The 21,567-nt window shown below is 43.0% G+C and overlaps 1 protein-coding gene across 2 annotated transcripts in view; it reads left to right on the forward strand.

Moving 5' to 3' along the window:
• The window catches only part of PTP4A3 (protein tyrosine phosphatase 4A3), a 30,728-nt gene extending 9,493 nt beyond the window's left edge, over positions 1–21,235 (forward strand). For both annotated transcript variants that reach the window (XM_074202796.1, XM_074202795.1), the window contains 4 exons: positions 7,294–7,386; positions 12,921–13,051; positions 14,868–14,942; positions 20,446–21,235. In XM_074202796.1, the coding sequence (XP_074058897.1) occupies positions 7,294–7,386; positions 12,921–13,051; positions 14,868–14,942; positions 20,446–20,563 (417 nt within the window). In that variant the 3' untranslated portion in view covers positions 20,564–21,235. The remainder of the gene's footprint in view (positions 1–7,293; positions 7,387–12,920; positions 13,052–14,867; positions 14,943–20,445) is intronic.
• The last annotated feature ends 332 nt before the right edge of the window (positions 21,236–21,567 follow it).

The raw sequence follows: 21,567 nt of genomic DNA on the forward strand, positions 1-21,567 counted from the left end.
TGGCTGGGCTACTTGTTATGGGATCATAGTCAAATCATTTTCCTTCCCTGTCCCTCCTTTTAAATGACCTTTTCTTGAAATAGGGGAGTTGGGCTAATTGACCTTGGAGGTGTCCCTCCAAGTTCTAAAACTGTGATCCTCTAAATTCCCCATGTCCTGTGATCTGTTTTTGTGTTTGTGGAAGCTGTATCTAACAAGCAAACAATTTACATGCTTTCATTGTCCAAACAACTTACAGCTTTTGATGGTGTTTTCGCCTGGAAGATTTGTTTTTAGTTCCCCAGATATCCTTCTTCCACTTAATGGTGACTGATTCACCAGGCTAAAATCTGCTTGCGGATTCTGGTCCGTAGTCCATTCTTGCCATCTAGCCTGTGGTTTGTATCTCTGGTCCTTGCTGCTACCAGTGCTGTCCTTTTCAGGTTTCTTGCCTATTTCCAAGGGAGATATGGAAGAAGGAGAAGAGGAAAACCACTTAGGTTCTCTCTGTGTCATCCTCAAGTTGCAGATAGCATAAAACTAGGAAGAAGAACTAAATCAGGATACTTTTGTCTAGATGGGAGATTATTTTGGGTTATAGAATCATAGTCTAAATCTAGTAAAGAAATATTTAATCCGTTTAAATGTAAAGATTTGCCTTTGGATTAAAAAAAATCAAGTTTAAGGCAGGGAAGGATTGTCCTGTGGTTGAAGGCTTAGATTTGAGATAACTTAGGATTCACTTTGTTTAGAGCACTGGACTTGGAATTAAGAAGACCCAAGTTCAAAACCAGTCTTAAGACACTAGCTGGGCGATCCTGGGCAAGTCACTTAAATCCTTTTTGCCTCGAATTCCTCAACTATAAAATTGTGGTGAAGATCAAATGAGGTAACATTTGTAAATTGGCTAGCTGAGCCTGATGGGGTGGCCTGGTGGTGCAGTGGATAGAGCATGGTCCCTGAGTCAGGGGGACCTGAGTTAAAAATTTGGCTTCAGATGCTTTTTTTTTAACTAACTCTGAGACCTTGGGTAAGACACTTAGCCCTGACTGTCTCACATCTGGGGCCATCTCCAGTCATCCTGATTCACATTTTTTTTTTTTGGCAAGGCAATGGGGTTAAATGACTTGCCCAAGGCCACACAACTAGGTAATTATTAAGTGTCTGAGGCCAGATTTGAATTCAGGTCCTCCTGAATCCAGGGCAAGTACTCTATCCACTGCGCCACCTAACCACCCCCTCTGATACACATCTGGCCATTGATCCCAGATGCCTCCAGAGCAGAGTGAGACTGAATACTTAGCACACCAAACCCTTACACAAATCCAATTCACATGCTTGATGTCATGGTCTTCTTTGAGAACAAAGGACAAACAATCACAATAACAGCCAAGGGCCTGACCCATAGTTGACATTTAAATGCATATTCCCTTACCCTTTCCTCTTGTTCTATTTAGCTTCAGAGACAGATATAAGTTCAACATAAAGACAAAAAAAGCACATGCCAACAATTATAATTGTGTAGGTGTGGTAAGAGCTCCCTTGGAAGTAGTGAGCTCCAGTATGGAGAGATTCAGATGGAGTCAAGGATTTGTGGCAGTGATGGCTCTGAATTTGGGCCAGTTAAACTATCAGCTACTTTTCAAAAATTCAGGAGAATCTATTTCATAGAAGAGAGACTGAGGATGCAGGTGAGTCAGTTTTAAGATATTTCTCTAATAGATCTGCCTTAGAGATCAAGGGGATTCCAATGATCCAAGTGTAGAAATCAAGCCTTTGAGCCTCTGAATCTCTTGAGTTTCTCCTCAGAGTGATTCTGGGTATGGGCATCCCTGTCCTGCGTCAGAAGCCTGAGACAGCCCCTCTGACTTTTGATCAAGTCATCAGAAAGACTGTTGTCTCCAAGAAGCCAAGGTCACAGTCTTGATTTCTGGATGATCTGGTGAGGGAACTTTGTTTTGTTGGGGCCAGAAATGGAGTCCTCCCCTAGACACAGATCTAATTCTTCATTTCCTGAGACTGAGCCTAAAACTTGGCCACTAATTGAGTTTCTAGCCCCAAAGTTCACCATTCCCCCTAACCTATCCTATGCTGTACCTTAGAGATGATCTAGTCTAATATTATTAATTAGAAAAGGAAGCTGACTCCCAGAGGGAAAAAATTGCTCAAGATTGCCCATCAGTGGCATTGCAGAAACAGACTTAGAACCTGGGTCTGCTGATTTTCCCAGGTCAGAAATCTCATCTTTCCATCAGACTTAACATTACAGACCTTGCTTTATGAAGAAGGGGATGTGGAAGCTTCCTTCCCTATTGCTACCCCTATTCTTGGACTGAGGCCCCTGCATTCCTTTGGGGAAGCCCCAGAGCCCTCAAAATAGCCTATGGCATTTCACTGGGGCATCTTGCTATTTTTATTCTTGGAAGTGGGGGGGGTTATTTCCTCCTGGGCCATGTGCTGTCATTACAACCCCTTTCCAGAGGAAGAAAAGGCAAGGGAGAGGTTTAGGAAAAGAATTTGGCCTTTCCTTATCTTTGACTAGAGAAGCCAGCAAAGGCACCATCTGTGGTCAACCTAGATTGGAGGGGGAGACTGGGGTGGGACTGAGCTCTGGGCTAATGGGGATCCTCATGGTGGAATGCCCTTGACACAGCCTCAATCTCACTTAACTGACTGAGCTGTAATTCTGGTCTCAGGCTGAACACTAACCTCAATCCAGAGTTTGTACCCTAAATGTGATGGACCCCTGATTCCTCCGATATCTTGTAAGTTAAGGTTACCTAGGACTTTAATGAGAAAGAGAATGTGGCTCATTCTTATAACTGGAAGCATACCTCAGAACAAGAGTTGAGTTTGTCAAAATTCCACAAAGAACAAAAACTGTAAGGAATAGAATGTATAGGGATGAATATTTTATAGTAGGAAAGAATGCTTTTAAAAATCAGAGCATTCCAACAATAGGTAGGTAGTGAGCTCCCGGTAACTATGGGTATTCCAGCAGCGGCCGTATTTCATTCTGCTCTTCTCCCCACTGCCCTCCTTCCAGACCAGTGTCCCCCAAACCAAAGGAACTGGATCCTGCTGGAAAACCAGGATTCTATCCCCATGGGGGACTGGCCTGAGAGGCAACAGAGCTTATAATGGGAAAGTGTACTGGACTTAGGTGCAGAGACTCAGGGTCATACCTTGGTTCTGCTACTGATTAACCTTAGACAGATTACTTCTCTCTCTCTCTCTCTCTCTCTCTCTCTCTCTCTCTCTCTCTCTCACACACACACACACACACACACACACACACACACACACACACACCATAGAGTTCACTTTCTACATCTGCAAAAATAGAGTTTCTTGTACTCCTTGAGTTATTGGATTAGCATTTCTGTAAGAAGAAAGGAAGGAAACAAGTATTTGTGTATTTAAATGCCTGTGTACTTAGTGATATTATTAGGCATGTTACAAATAGATCATTTGATCTTCACAACATACCTGGGTGGTGAAGGCTATTTTTTTATTATTCCATTTTAGAACTGAGGAAAGCGAGACATAGAGAAGTTAAGTGATTTGTCCAGGATCACACAGCCTTTCTGACTCAAGATGCAGTACTCTACTGTACCACCTAGCTGACTGTTGTGAGCAATGTGTGCAGGGGTAGATTTGACTCAGATGGCTGTGCTTGTCCTCCAAGGGTAGGGAAATTGGGCTCCTAACAATTTCAGGCGGGGAGTGAGTGTCTTTGAAGAGGGTTAAGGTCAGTCCCTCCCCAACTCCCCCTTTCTAGGAGACATGGCTGTAAGGTCTCACTGAAAGTTAGTGAGAGCTGAGACTAAGTCATTTCCCTTTATGAGACACTGTAGTTTCCTGCCTGCCTTAATGAGGCTTTGGGATTAAAGGGTTATCCTAAAAGAGGCCTAGACAGGTAAGACTGGGATATTTAGGAAGGAAGCAAGGGAGGGAAGAAAGTCAGAAAAAAGGGAGGGAGGAAGGAAGCCTAAAAGGTAGGGAAAGATGAGGAAGGAGGAAGGAAGTAGAGATGTGACAAGGAGAAGAAAAAGAAAAATGGAGAGGGAAGGAGAGAGAAAAATGTGAGGAAGGAGGAAGGAAGAAACGAAGGCAGGGAAGGATGGAGGGAGGCAGTCGTGAAGAAAGAAAGAAAAGTGGGGGAAGGAGGAAGGAAAGAAAGAATGAGAAGAGGGAGGGAGGAAGGAAATAGATACTTTCTATGTCCTTGCCACTGATGTACTAAGCACAGATATTCGGGAAAAGAAAATCTTGGCGTTGCAATTAAAAGTATCTTACTTGAATTCCCTAAGCCTTCCTTTCCTTATCTGTAAAAGGGGAATGATCATACACTATGTAGCACATAGGGTTGTTGGGAAAAAAGAGTTTTGGAAATCTTTAAAAAAAGACTGTAGAAATGAGAAATATTATTTAAAGAGCATGGTGGAGTAGGATGAAGGTAGGGTGTGGGTAGGAAGCGGGCCGGCTTCTAAAACCAGAAGGCCTTGACTTCAAGGGTTGAGGTCCTCTGCTTGCTTTATTTGTAGGACTAGGAGCTGAACTTGATGCCACCTTGTAGGTCCCTCTCAAATCTTGATCCTCCAATCCACTTGTCCTTTCCCTCCTCCTCCCCCACAAATCCTTCCCCATCTTCTCAGATTCGCCCTCGGCTTCTCTGGGCCAGGCAGTGATCACACAGTGTTCCCTGCACCCAGGCTTGTCCTTGGCGGGACTGAGGGCAAACAAAAGATAGGTCTGAGCACAGTGTCCTCCCCTTGGCTGGGCCCTGGTGTCTGCCTGGGAAGAGAAGTAAAAGCCTGGGGCCCCAGAAGGGAGATAGAGATGCTGCCTGAAGAGCCAGGCCCCAGTGCCATGTTGGGGAATGTTAAGAAGCTTGGCCTGGCAGGTGGGGATTTTAATCTAAAGTCTGTTACTGATGTGCTGGGTGATCTTGGATCAGTCCCATCTTCTGTCTAGGTTTTCAGTTTTCTGATCTGTACAATCAGATGCTTAGACTAAACGGTATCTGAGGTCCTGTTCTAGGAATCTGTATGTCCATCCGAGCATCTAATCCTGAGGCCCTGGGCAGAGGGCCATGGGGGCTGGCTCAACTAGTGCCAGTAGCGCTTGCTGCCAGGTTTTCTACCCGAGCTGTTCTTGGGCCTCCTGTGTCTGGGGCCCTGAGGAGGGACAGGAGGAAAGGCGCTTCCCTGGGGAGAATCTCTAGCTTTCAGAAAATTCTCTGCCTTTCTCAATATTGCCCAAGAGGTCCATGCTTTAGTGCCTCTATTCCTCCTGAAGTTCTTCAAGGACAGAATTATCTGGGTTTTTCTATTATATACTAAACTTTGTACACCCTGGCTGCATAGCAATAGAAGGGGCTGCCCTGAGTTATCTAGCATGCTTTCCCCAGGTCTTGGGTAGTCCTCGGGCCCTCTGCTTTGAAGGGACTGGGGATTTGAGAAGGGACTGGAGGGACTCAGCCTCAAGTTCAGGATTTGAGATGATAATGAATAATACCAAGAGTGAGTGAGAGGCGACTAGGTGGCATAGTGGAAATAGCACTGGCCTTGGAGTCAGGAGTACCTGGGTTCAAATCCGGTCTCAGACACTTAATAATTGCCTAGCTGTGTGGCCTTGGGCAAGCCACTTAACCCCATTTGCCTTGCAAAAACCTAAAAAATAAAAAGCAAAGTGAAGAGTGAGTAGGCATTGATTTGAGAGATTTCCTCAGACTTAGTAGCACATCCACTTCATTACCAGGACTCTGGGGGCAGAATTCTCAGTCATTAGAACCCCCAGGAATCTGTCAAGAGTCCAGGATTACTGATTATCTTAGAGGTGGGCTGGGTGGTACAGGAGAGAGAGAAAGTGGGGTCAGGAAGACCTGAGTTTGGATCCTGCTTCAGACACTTGTTTACCTGGGTGACCTGGGGATCTCTCCCAGTCTATTTCTTGTAAAATAGGATTAACATAGAGACATTCTGAGGATTAAATGGGAAAGCATAATATGAGTTGTTTTTCAATCTTGTCTGATGCTTTGTAACCCTATTTGGGATTTTCCTGGCAAAGAAAAAAATGTTTTGCCATTTCCTTCTCCAGCTCATTTTACAGAAAGGAAACTGAGGTAAACAGACCGACAATTCAAAAATGAATTGCCTAGGATTACAAAACTAGTAGATGTCTGAGACTAGATTTGAAATTGGGTCTTCCTGACTCTAGGGGCAACTAGACAGCTCATTGGATAGAGTGCTGGGCCTGGAGTCCAGCCTCAAGACACCCACTAACCAGGTTACCTGGGCAAGTCTCTTAACCTCTGTTTGCTTTAATCCACTGGAGAAGGAAATGGCAAATCATTCTAGTATCTCTGCCAAGAAAATCCCATGGGCAGCATGAGATGCATAGTCACAGAGAATCAGACACACTTAAACTGGTACTCTTTGCCCTGTGGGACCACCACCAATTCACTTGCAAAGTCATGCCATCTTCCTCCTGATGTCATAGTCCTCTTTGAGAACAAAGGACAGGCAATGGCAACCAACATTTATATAAACTTTTTTTTTAAAGGTTTTTGAAAGGCAATGGGGATAAGTGGCTTGCCCAAGGCCACACAGCTAGGTAATTATTAAGTGCCTGAGGTCAGATTTGAACTCAGGAACTCCTGACTCCAAGGCCGGTGTTCTATTCCACTGCGCCACCTAGCCACCCCATAAACTCTTTAAAATCTACAAAGTGCAGTGAATGGTTATCCTGTTTGAGCTTCATGATGACTCAGGAAGTGGGTGCTATAGAGGTGCTATATAAATTGTCTCCATTTTATAGATTAGGAAATTGAGTTTCTATGAGATTCAGCAACATGGCTTATAGTCACAAAGGAAGTCAGTGGCAGAGATCACAATGGACCATAGGGTGGGCTCTAGTCACTTACACTGGATTTGGAATAAGAAGAAAACAGTTGGTTTTTATTTGAACTCCATCATTACTACCTCTGTGACCCTGGGCAAGTCACTTAGCTTTGTGAAACTATAAGATGGGAATAGTGTTATTTGTGAACCCCACCTCATGAGGAATTTTGTGAGTGAAGTACTATAACCTGGTAGGCTGTTGGTATTGTTATTGTTATTATTATTACTATTGATTCTTCCTATTTTTCAGGGAGCTTTCAGGCTAGGTGGAAACTAAGACCCTTTGTTGGTATTACTCCCTATGACTCTCTTTGAAATAGGATTGCATTGGAGGATTGCCCGGGCTGAAGTCTGGGAGCCTAATTTTTCATCCCCTCTGTTCAATGACTTTCTTCTTCTCCTCTCTCAGGATCTTAAGAAGTATGGGGCCACCACCGTGGTTCGAGTTTGCGAGGTGACCTATGACAAGACCCCGCTGGAGAAGGATGGTATCACTGTCATGGTGAGCAAGGACTCTGTGGCCCTTGGACCATCTCTCTGATCTGCTGGGAAGGGAGACTGAACATAGAATGGGTGGGCTTGGGGGGAGGGGCAGAGAATATTGGTCTTTTAGAACTTGGAATGTCTGAGCTGAAGGGGACTTTAGAACATTGCTCATTAGAAGTGGGAGGGACCCTGGAGATCATTTAACCTAGTCCCCTGATTTTAAAGAGGAATAGATTAAGGGCTAAAAACCCAACAGTGACTTGCCCACAGTGATACATCATGACATCATCTGAACTGGTCTTCAGCCTCACTCTCTCCATTGAGCTGAGGAGTGATGGAAGCCAGTTGCTGTTCCTCATGTAGTTTGGTTTGGCACCCTCCTACTCAATAAACTCAAGAGTCGTCCTTTCAATTCCAGGATCAAATACAAAATGCTTTTTGGCATTCAAAGCTCTTCTTAACCTGCTCACTTCTCCCTTTCCAGTCCTATAAATTTCATCTTCAGTCCAGTGACCCTGGCTTCCAAGAACACAGGTGCTTCATCTCTTGACTCTGGGCATTTTCTGTGGCTTTCTCCCATGGCCAGACCCCTTTTCCTCCTTCCCCCTGATTATTGACTCTCCCTGGTTTCTTTTGAGTTATAGATAAAATCCCATCTTTTCCAAGTTCTTTCAATTTGAGGGCCTTACCTTTGTTGATTATTTCCAGTCTATCCTATGTATAACTTTTTTTGTTTATTTTTATTTGCTTGTGGTCTCCCTGTTTAGACTATGAGCTCTTTGAGGGGAGAGGCTGTCTTTTGCCTTTTTTTTGGTATTCCCACCCAGTGTTTAGCATAGTGTTTGGCTATTAATGATTATTTGACTGCCTGAGCCTATAGCAGGTTAGCAGAGATGGAAGAAGGGATATGTGGTGATGTATGCAAACTCACCCTCATCTGTGTGTGTGTGTGTGTGTGTGTGTGTGTATGTGTGTGTGTGTGTGTGTTTGTGTGTGTGTACCTATGAAACATGTGGAATTTCAGGGATATACAGTTCTCATACTCAAACATATATGAGCATACGTCACACTTCATTCTTGTGTGTGAATTTTGTACCTGTGAGCATGTTGTTTGTGAATTTGTTTCTTGTTTGTGTGTATGCCCAAGACGCAGCATAATGTTTGGAATGCTTCTCAGCAGACCTGGGTGCCATATCTGTAAAATAGGGGAAACATTTCTCGCCCTGCTGACTGTCAAATGGGTGTAGACCACTCGATGCATGTTCTTATTTATGATGTGTAGCTTAAATGGTGAGACTCGGAGGCCTTCAAGGAAAAGATAGAGAAGGTTGATTCAGGAAGACTTCCTAGAATAGACCTTGAAGGGCAGGTAGGTTAGGGATAATCAGAGTTTTGTTTCTATGGGATATGGACAGCCCTCAAGCTGAATTCAACCCTGGTTGAAATTAGTCCTGAATCTCCCCTGGGCTGTCTCTGGGCAGGTAGGAGCTGTTTCCTTGGCTTTCCCTACACCAGGGAGGAGGAGGATGGGGAGGTACTTAGGCCTTCTCTCCCCAGAGTCTCAATCAAGTGTGTTAAAACTTCATCAACAAGAACAGGAACGTGTTTTATGTTCCTGGCCCTTCTTTTGGTCCCTGATAAGAGAAGTCGACTGTTTCCCTCCTGGGTAAAGCAGGAGAATCAACCACAGAGTCCTCTCAGCAGGTCATTGGTTTAATTGAAAGTTGGGTCCAGCTAGATTGATTCCTGGGCACTCATCTCTGGGCATTTTCTCTGACTATCCCCCATGTCTAAAATGCTCTCCTTCCTCCTCTCCTCTACTAGCTTCCCTCCCTGGCTTCCTTCAAGTACCAACAAAAATTCCATGTTCCACAGGAAGCCTTTCCCAACCCCTTTTGATTCTAGTACCTCCTCTCTTAATAATTTCCTTTTCATCCTGTATGTCACTTATTTGCACATATTTGTCTAGATATTGTTTTTCCCCTATTAGATTTTGAGCTTCTTGAGGGCAGGGACTCTCATGTGCTTCTTTTTTAGCCTCCCACTTAGAGGGTGCCTGGAATGTTCATTAATATTAGCTGCTGTCATTGTTGTTATTATTATTATTTGTTGTTGTTGTTGTTAGGGGCCTTGATTTCCTCTCTCCTAGAGTGCGTCTTTCCACATACACACAGCCCATAGATGAAATGGTGTCTTCCATTGGAAGGACAAGAACGACTATCAAGCTGAATAATATGAAATTCTCTTCCCTGAGGCTCCCTGGATCATTGATCCTTTCCAGCCAGTTAGCGAGCATCCTGATATCCAGTGCCACTGACTTTTCCTTGGCTTAGATGGAGTTGGCTGGCTTAACAATAATACAAAGCTAGAAAGAGTGGCTACTAAGTGATTAGGAGCCAAAGAGATCTCTCCAGGCCAGAATGTTGAATCAGATTGAATAAGATGAAATTTAATAGAGATAAAAGTAAAGTCTTATGCTTGGAGTAAAAAAACATTAGCATCATAAATGTAAGTTGGGGAGGGGGAATGTGGCTCCATAAACAGTTCTTTTGAAAAATATATGAGGGATTCCTTGAGGAGAGGAGTATGAGTCAGCAGTGTGTTAGAGCTATCCCCACTTTGGGATCTTGGGCTGCATTGCAGAAGGTAGAGAGTCCAGAACAGAAGTGGGGTGAGGGCCTGGTCAGGTACAGCTGGTTCACACCTGAACCAGCTGTGGAGTCCACATTTTAGGAGGGACACTGATGAATCTGAAGAACACCCAGAGGGTGGTAATTGGGGGAGTAGGAAGACTGGAATTCATATGAGGTGAAGATTGGCCCAAGAAGCTGAGGAGATTGAACCTGGAGGAGGAAAGATTTAGAGGGACATGATAGCCCTCATTATTTTTATGGGGGACGTCCTATGGAAGACAAGGATGTGAATGGAAGAGGCGTTGAACATGGTCTGATTGGCTCCATAAAGTTAAACCTTATAGTGATAGGTGAAGTGGAAATTTTAGACTTCATTTCAGAACTTTCTAGCGATTTGAATTGTCCCAGAGGGAATGGGTTGCTTTTAAAGTGATGGGTTCTCCATCACCAGGCAACCCCAGACTAGTGGAGTATCCTTTCCTCAGCAGATTAGATGACTTCTTGTTTAGGGGTATGATTGAGGAAATTTTTTTGGTCAGGTGTAGATTAGACAGAGTGGACTCTGAGGCGCTTTGCATATTAGATCGTATGTGACTCAGATATCATCTGGACAGTCTTGCCCTTGGTCCAGGGGAAGGAGGTCAGCATTCTGCCTGGATCTCTCCTTTATCCACCATCATATTATATAACTTGGATCATAACTTATTTTTATATACAGATTGTATAGTCTTGAGTATAAGCTCTTGTCATTTTTTCCTATATAGACCCAAGCCTAGTCCAGGGTCCTGCTCATAGTATTTGTTTAATAATACATATTTATTGAACTGAAATGAAATGATTAAAATGTAAGCATTAGAAAGTACATCAGGGTTCAGCTGGTCCCAGGATCTCTATGAAGAAGGATGTCTTTTTTGCTTTTTAATTGAGAATTCCCTATTTTTCAAATTGAATTATTCATGTTTTTTTAAGCTAATTGTAATCCCATTCTGCAGCAAGATGGATGTGAGACTTCAGGACATCTTGTAGTCCCAACTAAATTCTTAACTTCTAAGAAAGCATTGCCCAACCTTTCTTAATTCTAATGCCTTTCTTCTGTTAATTATTTCATATTTATTCTGTATATAGCTTGCTTTGTATATATTTGTTTGTATTCTTTTTTCCTGTTAGACTGTAAGTTCCTTGAGGGCAGGGGATTGGTTTTGCTTCTTTTTTGTATTCTAGAAATTAATAGTATTTAGCATATAGTTGGTACTTCATAAATGTTTATTTATTGATTGATTGAGGAAACCAAACCAGATGAGAATCCTTTAAAGAACTTCAAGTGTTTACTTGGAAAAGAGAAGATGTGGGGGACATGATATCTGGGTACTTGCATCCCCTTAGGTTGCCATCATGACTTGACCACTGTTAACTATAGGTTCCTCTCTTAGCCTCTTTTCTTGATCTGTAAAGTAGGGTTAATAATACTTCTATTACCCCATATTGCAGGATCATCATGAGGGAAGTCTTTTGTAAACTGTCTTGCTCTTTAAAAATGTGAATTGTTATTCTTGAGTGGTAAGTATTTAAAGGGCTCTCATGGGGACAGAGGGCTTTCACTGATTCTGATTGGTCTCAGAGGACAGAGGAGGAATGGGGTAAGAATTACAGAGGCTGATTTAAGCATGTGGGAAGAGCAGTGGATATGTGGAAAGAACACTTGATTTAGCGTTAAAGGGTTCAGTGTTTGAAGCCTGACTTGTTAGGCAGATTGACATTCTAAGTCTATCATCCCAAACTTCTCTCCCCCTCTTTGCCTTTCCCTACTTTTAAATTCCTTATCTGTAGAATTATAGGGTTGGGCTGAATGATCTCAATAAACCTTCTAGCCCCAAAACAAAGCCAGTTTAGGAAGTGAGAGTAGATTGAGTGATTAACCTGGAGTCAGGAGAACCTGAGTTCAAAATCAGTCTCAGATTCTTACTAGCTCTGTAATTTAAGGTAAGTCACTTAATATTTCTGGGTCTCATTTTTCTTATTAGTAAACAAACAAACAAAAGCAAACAAGTAAAGAAAGTTAAGTGACTTACTCAGGCTTACACAGCTAGTAAGTATCTGAGAACAGATTTGAATTTTGGTCTTCTTGACTCCAGTCCTGTCTTCCTATTTACTATACTGCCTGGCTTTTCAGGAAGAAGAGAAAAGAGTCATTTAAACCAACCAAACCAAACCAAAATATAAAGACTGAAAGTATATGGAATGTTCCAGTTGTGGACCTCTTCCTTCTACAAAGAAGTACAGGTCATGTCTGTTAAATGGATACACAAGCTTTAGCTTTTTCACTCTCGAATCACTCTCTTGACTCATATTGCTCCAACAGTTCCCCAAAATCCTCAGATCTTTTTCAGACTAAATATACTGAGGGTTTTCCTCACAAATAATCCTGTGAATTTAATAGTATAAATATCATCACCCTAATTTCACTGTTAAGAAAATAGTCTTAACTGAGTTAAAAAGACATGGCTTTTAAGTATGAGAGATGACATCAGACCCAGGCTTCCTGACTGATCTGGTGGAGTTTTTTTTGGGTGGTTGTTTTTAAACCACCTCTTTATGGATTTCTTCTCTTTGGGTAAATGTGGTTAGAGGCTTAAGTGACTTCTTGTTATGGATGCTCTAAGGGGGTTCCTTCCCAGATACCAATTTGAGTAGATGACTCTTCTTACCCTGAGATGCTTAGCTCTTCTAGCCTTGTCAACAGACTCTTCAACTTCAGTGTCTGCAGGAAACAAGAAACACCTACCTCTTGAGTGTAGAAGTGTGAGAGAAGCTGCACAACTGGAGGCTGTGAGATGGACTCTCAGGGTTGCTCCCATTCCTACTTTTAGGTTGTCCAGGTACTCTTAAATTTCTGAATTTTCTTTCCTCTTCTCCCCAGGACTGGCCTTTTGATGATGGAGCTCCCCCTCCTGGCAAGATCGTGGAAGACTGGCTCAACCTGCTGAAAACCAAATTTTTTGAAGACCCTGGCAGTTGTGTTGCTGTCCACTGTGTGGCTGGCCTGGGGCGGTGAGTCTGAGGGGCCCAAGAGAAGCAGAGTGGGGGCTAGCCAGTTCAGAAAGCCTCCAGGAGAAGAATGTCTAGGGACCTTCACCATTGCTGCCCTCTGGGAGGATTTAGATTAGAGAATAGGGGCTCATAGCAGGAGAGCTTGATATTTAGACTAGACACAAGGAAAGACTTCCCACACCATAATGGTTGTCAGACTCTGGATTGAATGACATGGTAGAATCGCCGTCCCTGGAGAGTTTCAGTCTCTCCCAAGAAATAAATTCCTTTTGTCTGTCATTGGGAACTTGTCATAGTATCTATGCTTTTGGTCTGAGATTGCATTAGTATTTTCTGGCTGCCACATCACTTTGTTGATTCATATTGAAATTATCCTCATTAAAAACTGGAGTACAGTGACAGAATCTTAGAGAAGGAAGACAGCTCAGAGGCTATCTGGTTCTACCCTTACCTAAAATCCATCCAGCCTTCATTTGAAGACCTAAAATAAGGGGAGATCTTCTTTCACAAAATGCATTTTGTGGCATCTCCCCTATTCTTTACTAGTGCAGGTAATTTTTTTTGTACCCCATTGTAGGGACACCAAAATTACAGTTTCATTTTGTTTATTGTTTTTGTTGTTTGGTGGTTTCAGCTTTGACTGATTTCTTCTTGACCCCTTTCTTGGCAGAGGTTTTGGAGTAGTTTGCCTTTTCCTTCTCTAGCTCATTTTACAGATGAAGAAACTGAGACAGGGTTAAGCGACTGGCCCCGGATAACACAGCTGCTTAGTGTGTGAAGCTGTGTTTGAATTGATGAAATGGGCCTTTCTGATTCCAAGCCTGTTGCTCTATCCACTAGCAGTGTGGTGTGGTGAAAGGCATACTAAATTTCTAGAGTTAGCTTCAGATCTGGTTTCAGATCTCATCACTCTTGCTCACTACTTGTATGATTTTGAGTGATGGATAGAGAATGAGAGAACAGCATCTGAGGGATATTTAATCTGATGAAAGGACTTATGGGATACAGGGTCATTGCCTTTCTGTATCTGAAAGATTGTCAAGTAGAAGAGAGGTTAGATTTGTTTTGCCTTGGCCCTAGCTGACCAGGACCAAGAATGGGTTTGTGAAGCAGCAGATTTCAGGTCAATGCAAGCAAGAATTCCCTAAAGTGGAGTTATCTGCCTTAGGATATAGTGAGTCCCTTTCTCTAGAGAACCTTGAGTGGAGGTTAAGATTCCTATTTGTCAAAGATCCTGTTGCAAGGGTTCTTACTTGGTTAGAAGTTAGACATTTAGGGAATCCCCTCTTATTTAGAAATTGTCTGATTCTATGAATGACATAGATGCCCCTGATTGTAGGCACGCAGAAGAGGGAGAAAAATATTCTGCAGTGAGGAAACTCAGCATGGAACCCTACTCTCTCCTCTTTCATCTGAGGAAAGGAATCTCCATCATGCCCATCCACCACTGTCTCCAAACGCTTGCCCTTTCAGATTCCATAGTAGCTATCCCTCTGTCTCTATGCCCATCTGTTTTTTTGAGTAATAGCAGTGCTCTGCTGTTGAGCCCTTATTGTGTATATAATAATCTTTTTCTCAATGTCTCTGTGAGGTAGATAGTCCAAGAATTATTATCTCCATATGCTAGTGGAGAAACTGAGTCTCACAGTGGAGGGTCATACTATGTGCAGATACAGCTTTGGTTTCCTGACTACAAAGTTCAGGTCTGCTGTACCATATTAACTTTCAGTTTGATTGGCTGAATTGGGAGGGAAAGGGTTGAAGGTCTCTCTGTTACCTTTAGTAATAACTCATATGTTCCCGGTCTGTCTCCTAGGGCTCCTGTCCTTGTTGCCCTTGCCCTGATTGAGAGTGGGATGAAGTATGAAGATGCCATCCAGTTCATTCGACAGTAAGTGACCAGAAAGTTATTTCTTTTGGGGGGCATTGGGGGGAAAGGGCCCCACTTTCTATTACAGGAACCCGGTCTACAAGGCAGTGAGATCACTTCCAACCCACCTTCCCCCTTTGTACCTCCCAACACATAGTCCTGTGGGGAATGAATACAGAGAAGACTTTGGCTTTCCCAAAGATAAAATGTAAAAGATTGAAGCCCTTCCTGGTCAGAGGAAAGGACTTTTTCCTCAAATAGTCCCAATCTTTCTACCTTGTTTGACCTGCATGGATTTCTGGCAGGTCACTGGGGCCTTTTTGGTCCACAACAGTTACAGCTTCCTATTTTATTGATTTAGCAACAACTACAGGAAAAAGAGGTCTGAGGCCTGAAGCCTAGAAAGATTTATTGACTTGCCAAAAGTTACTCAGCTAGCTGGGCACAGGTCAGAGCCATGGTGGCCATGACTCCTAGCTTGTATTTTCACTGTATCACATAGCACATGGAAGTAATCCCTGTTTTACATTCTACAGAAGGGTCTACAGGAGGAGGGAGTTGAGATAGAGCTTTTTTGGGGGGGGGGGAGCAAAGGGAGAGGAAGAATCCAAGTGAGGAGCCAGGAAAACCTGTACTCTGAAACCTGGCTCTGAGTGTGAATTTTCTATGTGCCCTGGACGAATGACTCCTTCTCCCTGGCCTTTAGCATCTTAATATCGTAAAGATCCATCTCTGTCCCCATGGTGGCATGACAGGTTGTTATTGTCTCCTTTACCACAACCACAGATGTGAACTCTGGCCTAGAGAAAATTGGTCACCAGTCTCAATGGGAGATGTTTTTCCTGCCCCCAGTCTCCATCTTTCCAGATTGTTTATTTCATAGGGTTGTAGACTCTGCCATGTGAAGCTTTTATTAAAGGAACCAGGGATATTTAACCTTGAAAAGAAAAGGCTTAGATCATTAGTGTCTTTTACATCTTAAGGACTTAACATGTGCAGGAGAGAAAGGACAGAACTAGAAGTAAAGATTGGAAATTTCAAAGTAGATTTAGTTTGAATGTAAAGAAACAATTTTTTTTAACAGTCAGAGCTATCCAGAAACCAGATCGGGGTTGTGGGTTGCCTCTCACTGATAGTCTTCTACTGGACCCTGTTAGATTGCATTTTCTCTTTCTGTCTATCTCTCTATTTGCCTATCACTTTGTGTCAGTTTTCAATCTCTATCATCCATGTCTGCCTGTCTATTCATTTGTCTGATTTTGTCTATCCCTCTGTGTCTTTATTCATCTATCTCTATCATCTTTCTCTCTGTCTGGTCGTGTCCATCTATGTTTCTTTGTCTCTGTCTCTCATTAGGGATGTTCTTGAAGACATTCTTGTTCAGGGATGGGTTGGATCAGGCGATGTCTGAGGTCCTTTCTGACTCAGATGCTGTCACATAGGCAGATTCTGGTGTAATTTAGACTCTGCTGCTATTTTGCTATACGATATTAGAAATGCCAATTTTCCCTCTCTGGCCCTTAATTTCCTACCCTGGAATAATAGGGAGTATAATCTCTCCTCTCCTCACTTAATAGGCCCTTTGTAAGGATGAGACGAGACAGCGTTTTATTTGAAAAACTAACCGAGGCTCTGCTGGTATGAGGGATCGTGACTATTTACGGGGAGCGTTGCCAGGGCTGGCTTAGGAACAAAGCAACAGTTGCCCAGGGGATCCCTGGGGACTCCAGATTAGCTTTCTTATGAAAACACCTGGGTGAAGATTAATTGGAGACATAGAATCTTGAAGCTGTAAGGAATTTGGAAGGTCCCTCTTGTTCAGCCCTCCTTTTCCCCTTCTTGATGCAGAGGGAGACTTCACTAGAATAGTTTCAATGGTGTGGGGGATGGAGACATTAGAGGATCTGCTGAAGAAGACTTGAAGACATGATAGCTTATTAGTATTTTTTATTATTATTATTCTCATTAATCATTTGAAAGGAGTGTCACCTAGAAGAGGGAACAGACTTTCTCTTTTGGACCCCAGAGGATAACATTAGAAGCATTAAGGTTTGGGTAGTGTGAAAGAAGTTGTTGGGAGATAGATTTAGGTTTTCCTAATGCTTATAGATACCTCAAAGTCATTCAGTCTCCAGGTACTTATTAAGCACCTTTTTTTTTTTGTCATTACTATATTAAGTACTGGGGATATAAGAAAAAATAATGGTCTAGGTGATGTGGTCTGCCTTGGGAAGGTAGTGAAGTTCTTCTCATGGAGGCCAGGGAATTGCTCATCAGGGATTCAACAGAGAAGATTCCTGTTTGAGTGTAGTTGGGATTAAATATCTGCTGAGATCCTTCTCTTCTAACTCAAGAATTTGGTAATTTTGGGCTTTACTAGGGGAATGAACAGGAACAAACATTATTAAATGCCTTACAAATATTATCTTATCCCATTAACTCAAAGGCCCATTCCATTATTCGACAGCTCAGGTTACTTTGAAAATGCTTAGCTTTCTATGAGATACTAGCTCCTTGAGGGAGCCAGGGAACCATTTCTTATCTAGACTATTTCTTTGATGCCCAACACGGATATGTGTCTCCTGTATTCAGTTGAACTGAGATTTTATTGCTTTTGTATTTTGAACCACCAAAACCTTCACCATTTTGACTCTAATTCTGGAACCCCATAGGGTGAGTCTGCTCCTTTAACCCTGGGACAACCCCTGGATGAAGAAGGGGAGCATTCTGGTTCATTGGAAAAAATCATTGGCCTTGGTATCAGGAGATTTGGGTTTACATCCAGTTCTGACATTTCCTAGTTAAATGATTATATACTAATCCTTTCTCTTCTCTGGTCTCAGCCATCACTCCTTGTAGGTAAAGAATAATGAGGATTATTATGAGGAAAGCATGTATTCAGCCTCTAAAGCCTTATAGAAACATGTAATGATGATGTCTTTTCTTGATATTTTCTTTACCAAATTTACCACCCTTAAGTCTTTTTTTTTAAGATTTTTTTTTTTTGCAAGGCAAATGGGGTTAAGTGGCTTGCCCAAGGCCACACAGCTAGGTAATTATTAAGTTATTAAGTGTTTCAGCACCCTTAAGTCTTTCAAATGATCCCTTCATCCTCTTCTGACCCTGTCATTTTTTTTAAAAATTTCAATTTTATTTTTTCCTAATTACACTATCAAAGATAGATTTCAGTATTTATCCATTTTCAAGTTTATGAGTTTCACATTTTTCTACCTTTTCCTCCCCCTCCCCATGGCAGCTTGCAATTGTGTTTAATGTGTTTCTGTATTTGGTTGGAAAGAGGAATTAGAGCTAAGGGGGGGGGGGAGAAAAAGAAAAACAATTTTAAAAATCGATCATAGTTTTCTTTGTTTTGCATTCAGACTCCATAGTTTTTTTTTTTTTAATGGGTTTTTTTCCTGGATGTGGATGGCATTTTCCATAACAGATCCCTCAGGATTGTCTTTTGATCACTGAACTGTTGAGAGGAGCTGTGTCCAACATAGTTGATCCATCTCACAGTGTTGCTGTTAATGTGTGCAGTGTTCTCCTGGTTCTGCTCATTTCACTCCACGTTATTCATGCAAATTTTTCCAGGCTTTTCTAAAGTCCAATGGCCATGCTATTTTATCACTGCTCTTCTAAACTCTGGTGCCCAGAACTGAGGTCTGTTACTCCAAATGGAGTCTGGTTTATAAGCACCCAGGGGAAGATTATCCTTGTTCTGGATATGACTTTGTCTGGGGTCAAGTTCAATTTTCTTCAAAGGATAGAACTTGAAACTGGTGGAAAGAGAATTGGACGAAGAGTGTAAAGTGGATTTAATAAAAAAAAAAGGCAACAGGTGGAATAGATAATCTATAGCATTCCTTCTCTCTCTAAAGCCTGTGGTCCATTTGGAAACTGGCAAATACTAGAGAAAGCTGGAAGAAACTGGACTCAAATCCCCACTGAAGTGGTTTAGCTATTTGACCTTGGGCCTCAGTTTGCTGATCTGTAAGAATGAGGTGTTAGAAATGATACTTAAGACCTCATAGATAGGGTTGTTGTGGAGAAAGAGATTTGTGAACCCTAAAGAAATCTCAGTACAATTATTGTATCATGGTTTGATGGAGAAATCCTCTTGGCCAGAGGGAAGGGGTGTGGTTGTTGAACTATTTTTCTCTTTCATTTCCCAGAAGAAAGCAGACCTCTAAGGCTAACCAGTGCTCAAACCCATTTCCTAAATACTTCTCAAAGGTCCTTCTCCCCAGTGCTAAAGGGACCTCATGAAAAAGTCTCTCCCTCCCCCACCATGATTCTGAGGAGCCTCAGAGATTTGGGATTGGGCATCTCTGTGGTGTCTCTGCTAGCTCTGGGGATACTCTGAGCTCTTTCCCAGAGGCTGGCTTGTTTATGCTACAAGAAGGTAGGCTGGCTCCCGCAGACCTCATCTAGTGGGGATAGGTGGGAGCAGTGCTGAGATACCCGCCTGGAGGCTCATGGGTCCAATCTGCCTGGAGAGATGGCTTGTGTCATACACAAAACACCTGTAGGAGAACAAGACAAGGAGGCCTGCACTGTACATGAGGAGGCCAGTTGGACCTGGTTAGTCAGTGAAGGCTTCCTGAGGAGTAGTCAGGATTTTGAGAAATGACCGGCTCTATAAATATTCTGAAAATTGACAGAATAAAAACTATTACCTCCATTCTGGCACTATTCCTACTTACATTGTTAGCCTTATATTTTTTTCCAATCTCTTAATTTTAATGGAGTAAACCCTTTTACATTAAATAAATTTCCTATGATCACCACATTCACAGAGTTTGTTATTTTCTTTAGCTTTTTCTTTAGATGGAGAAAATTCAGCTCATTCATATTTCTGAAAATAAATGATAATTTGGCAAGAATTATGGTCCACACAACAAGAAAGGCTTGATCTGGCCCTTAAAAAAACACTAAAGAAAATTGAACCCTTTTCATGTTCTCTTCCTCTCCTTTCCAGTACCACCTTCCCCTCTAGCCAGATTCTTCTCTAGTCTTCTCATCGTCCTGCAATGCCAACCTTGTTCCTGCCCTTACATTGGATCCTAGGATTTAGAACAGAAGCAGGGATGTTAGAACGGAAGCAGGGATGTTCTAGTTTAACCCCCTCATTTTACAGAAGAAACTGAGTCCCAGAGGGCTGAAGTAACATTTCCAAGATTACCCCATCCTTCCAGGACCAGGACCAGCTTAGCAGGCACCTCCTCGAAAAAGCTTTCTCTGATCCTTGTGACCTAGAGGGACACCTCTCCCTCCTGGCTCCAGTTCTATTGTGGTCTCCTCTTCCTTGAGCCCTGACTCAAAGTCAGGGCCTAAGCTCTTGTCAACTGGGCTCCTCTTCCTCCTTCCTTCTCCCCTCTGTGATTCACATTGTTAAAGGTGGAAATCAGGTCTATGCTGGTTAGTTTTGCTTTGACCAGCTGGGGCCCTGTCCATTTGTCCGTCCTCTTTTGGTCCTTCTTTAGCTGACCTCCCTCTTTTTCCTCTCCTTTTCTCCCCCTAGGAAGCGAAGGGGTGCCATCAACAGCAAACAACTAACGTACCTGGAAAAGTATCGGCCGAAGCAGAGACTCCGATTCAAGGACCCCCACAACCACAAGAATAAATGCTGTATCATGTAACCTCGGCAGCCTCTTGCCAAACACACACACACACACACACACACACACACACACACACACACACGCACACACACACCGGCCCCTCCACAGATTGACACTCTCTCTCTCTCTCTCTCTCTCTCTCTCTCTCTCTCTCTCTGCGCCTCTCTCCCTCTCTCCATCCCTCTCTCCCTTTTCTTAGCCTTCTTTAACTTTTAGTTTTATGTCTCTCTCTGTTCTTCATTCTTCCAAACTTGTTTTCCTTCTGTCTTCTTTCTCCTCTCCTTCCCTCTTTCTCTTCCCCAATGTTCTGACTTTGTTTCTCTTTCTTTAGTTCTCTCTTTCTCAGTTTCTGCCATTGTTTCCCTCTATCTCTGTCTCTCCTTCCTCTGAAACAATTGCTGCATCAAGGGGGCAGGGAGCCCACCCTGCTGCCCGTGGCCCCAGACTGTCCCTCCCCTCTCTGCCTGAGGGACTCAGCCCAGTTTGGCAACCTGCTTTTGGAGGTGTGCTTTTTTCTTTTAGTTTGATTTTTTTTTAAGTTCACTTTTCACTCCTCTTCCACTCTTCCATCCATCCAGCCCTCGATCCTACCCCCACCTCAGCCTTTTGTCATCATCACCTTTAAATTATTGGACTTTTTGAGGCAAACCATTGTTCCAGAAACTGAAATGCAATAAAAGCCTAACCTGTGCCTGGGCTCTCTCTGCAGGAGGGTGAGGAAGCCCAGGCAGTGCCAACCCACCTGGTCTTGGCTTCCAGGCTGCATCCCCCCCACCCCCATCCTCAAGACCCTAGGATTGGGAAACCCACTGGGGAGATGGACGTGGGGCTGTCCCTTCATGCTGCCTTCCCTGTCAGCCCTTGCCCGGGGTTGGGAGTGAGTCCCTCCTTGAGTGGGCTTGGAACCTATTGCCTTCTCCCCCCACTTCCCTGGGTATTTCCTTGAGTGTTAGCAAGCCAATGGCTCCCTAAGCACAACAGGGTCCAGTCACCCTCAGCCCCTTGTGGTTGGGCCTAGAAGT

Source organism: Macrotis lagotis, chromosome X, assembly GCF_037893015.1.
Source record: "Macrotis lagotis isolate mMagLag1 chromosome X, bilby.v1.9.chrom.fasta, whole genome shotgun sequence".
In the NCBI taxonomy this organism is placed as follows: Eukaryota; Metazoa; Chordata; class Mammalia; order Peramelemorphia; family Peramelidae; genus Macrotis; species Macrotis lagotis.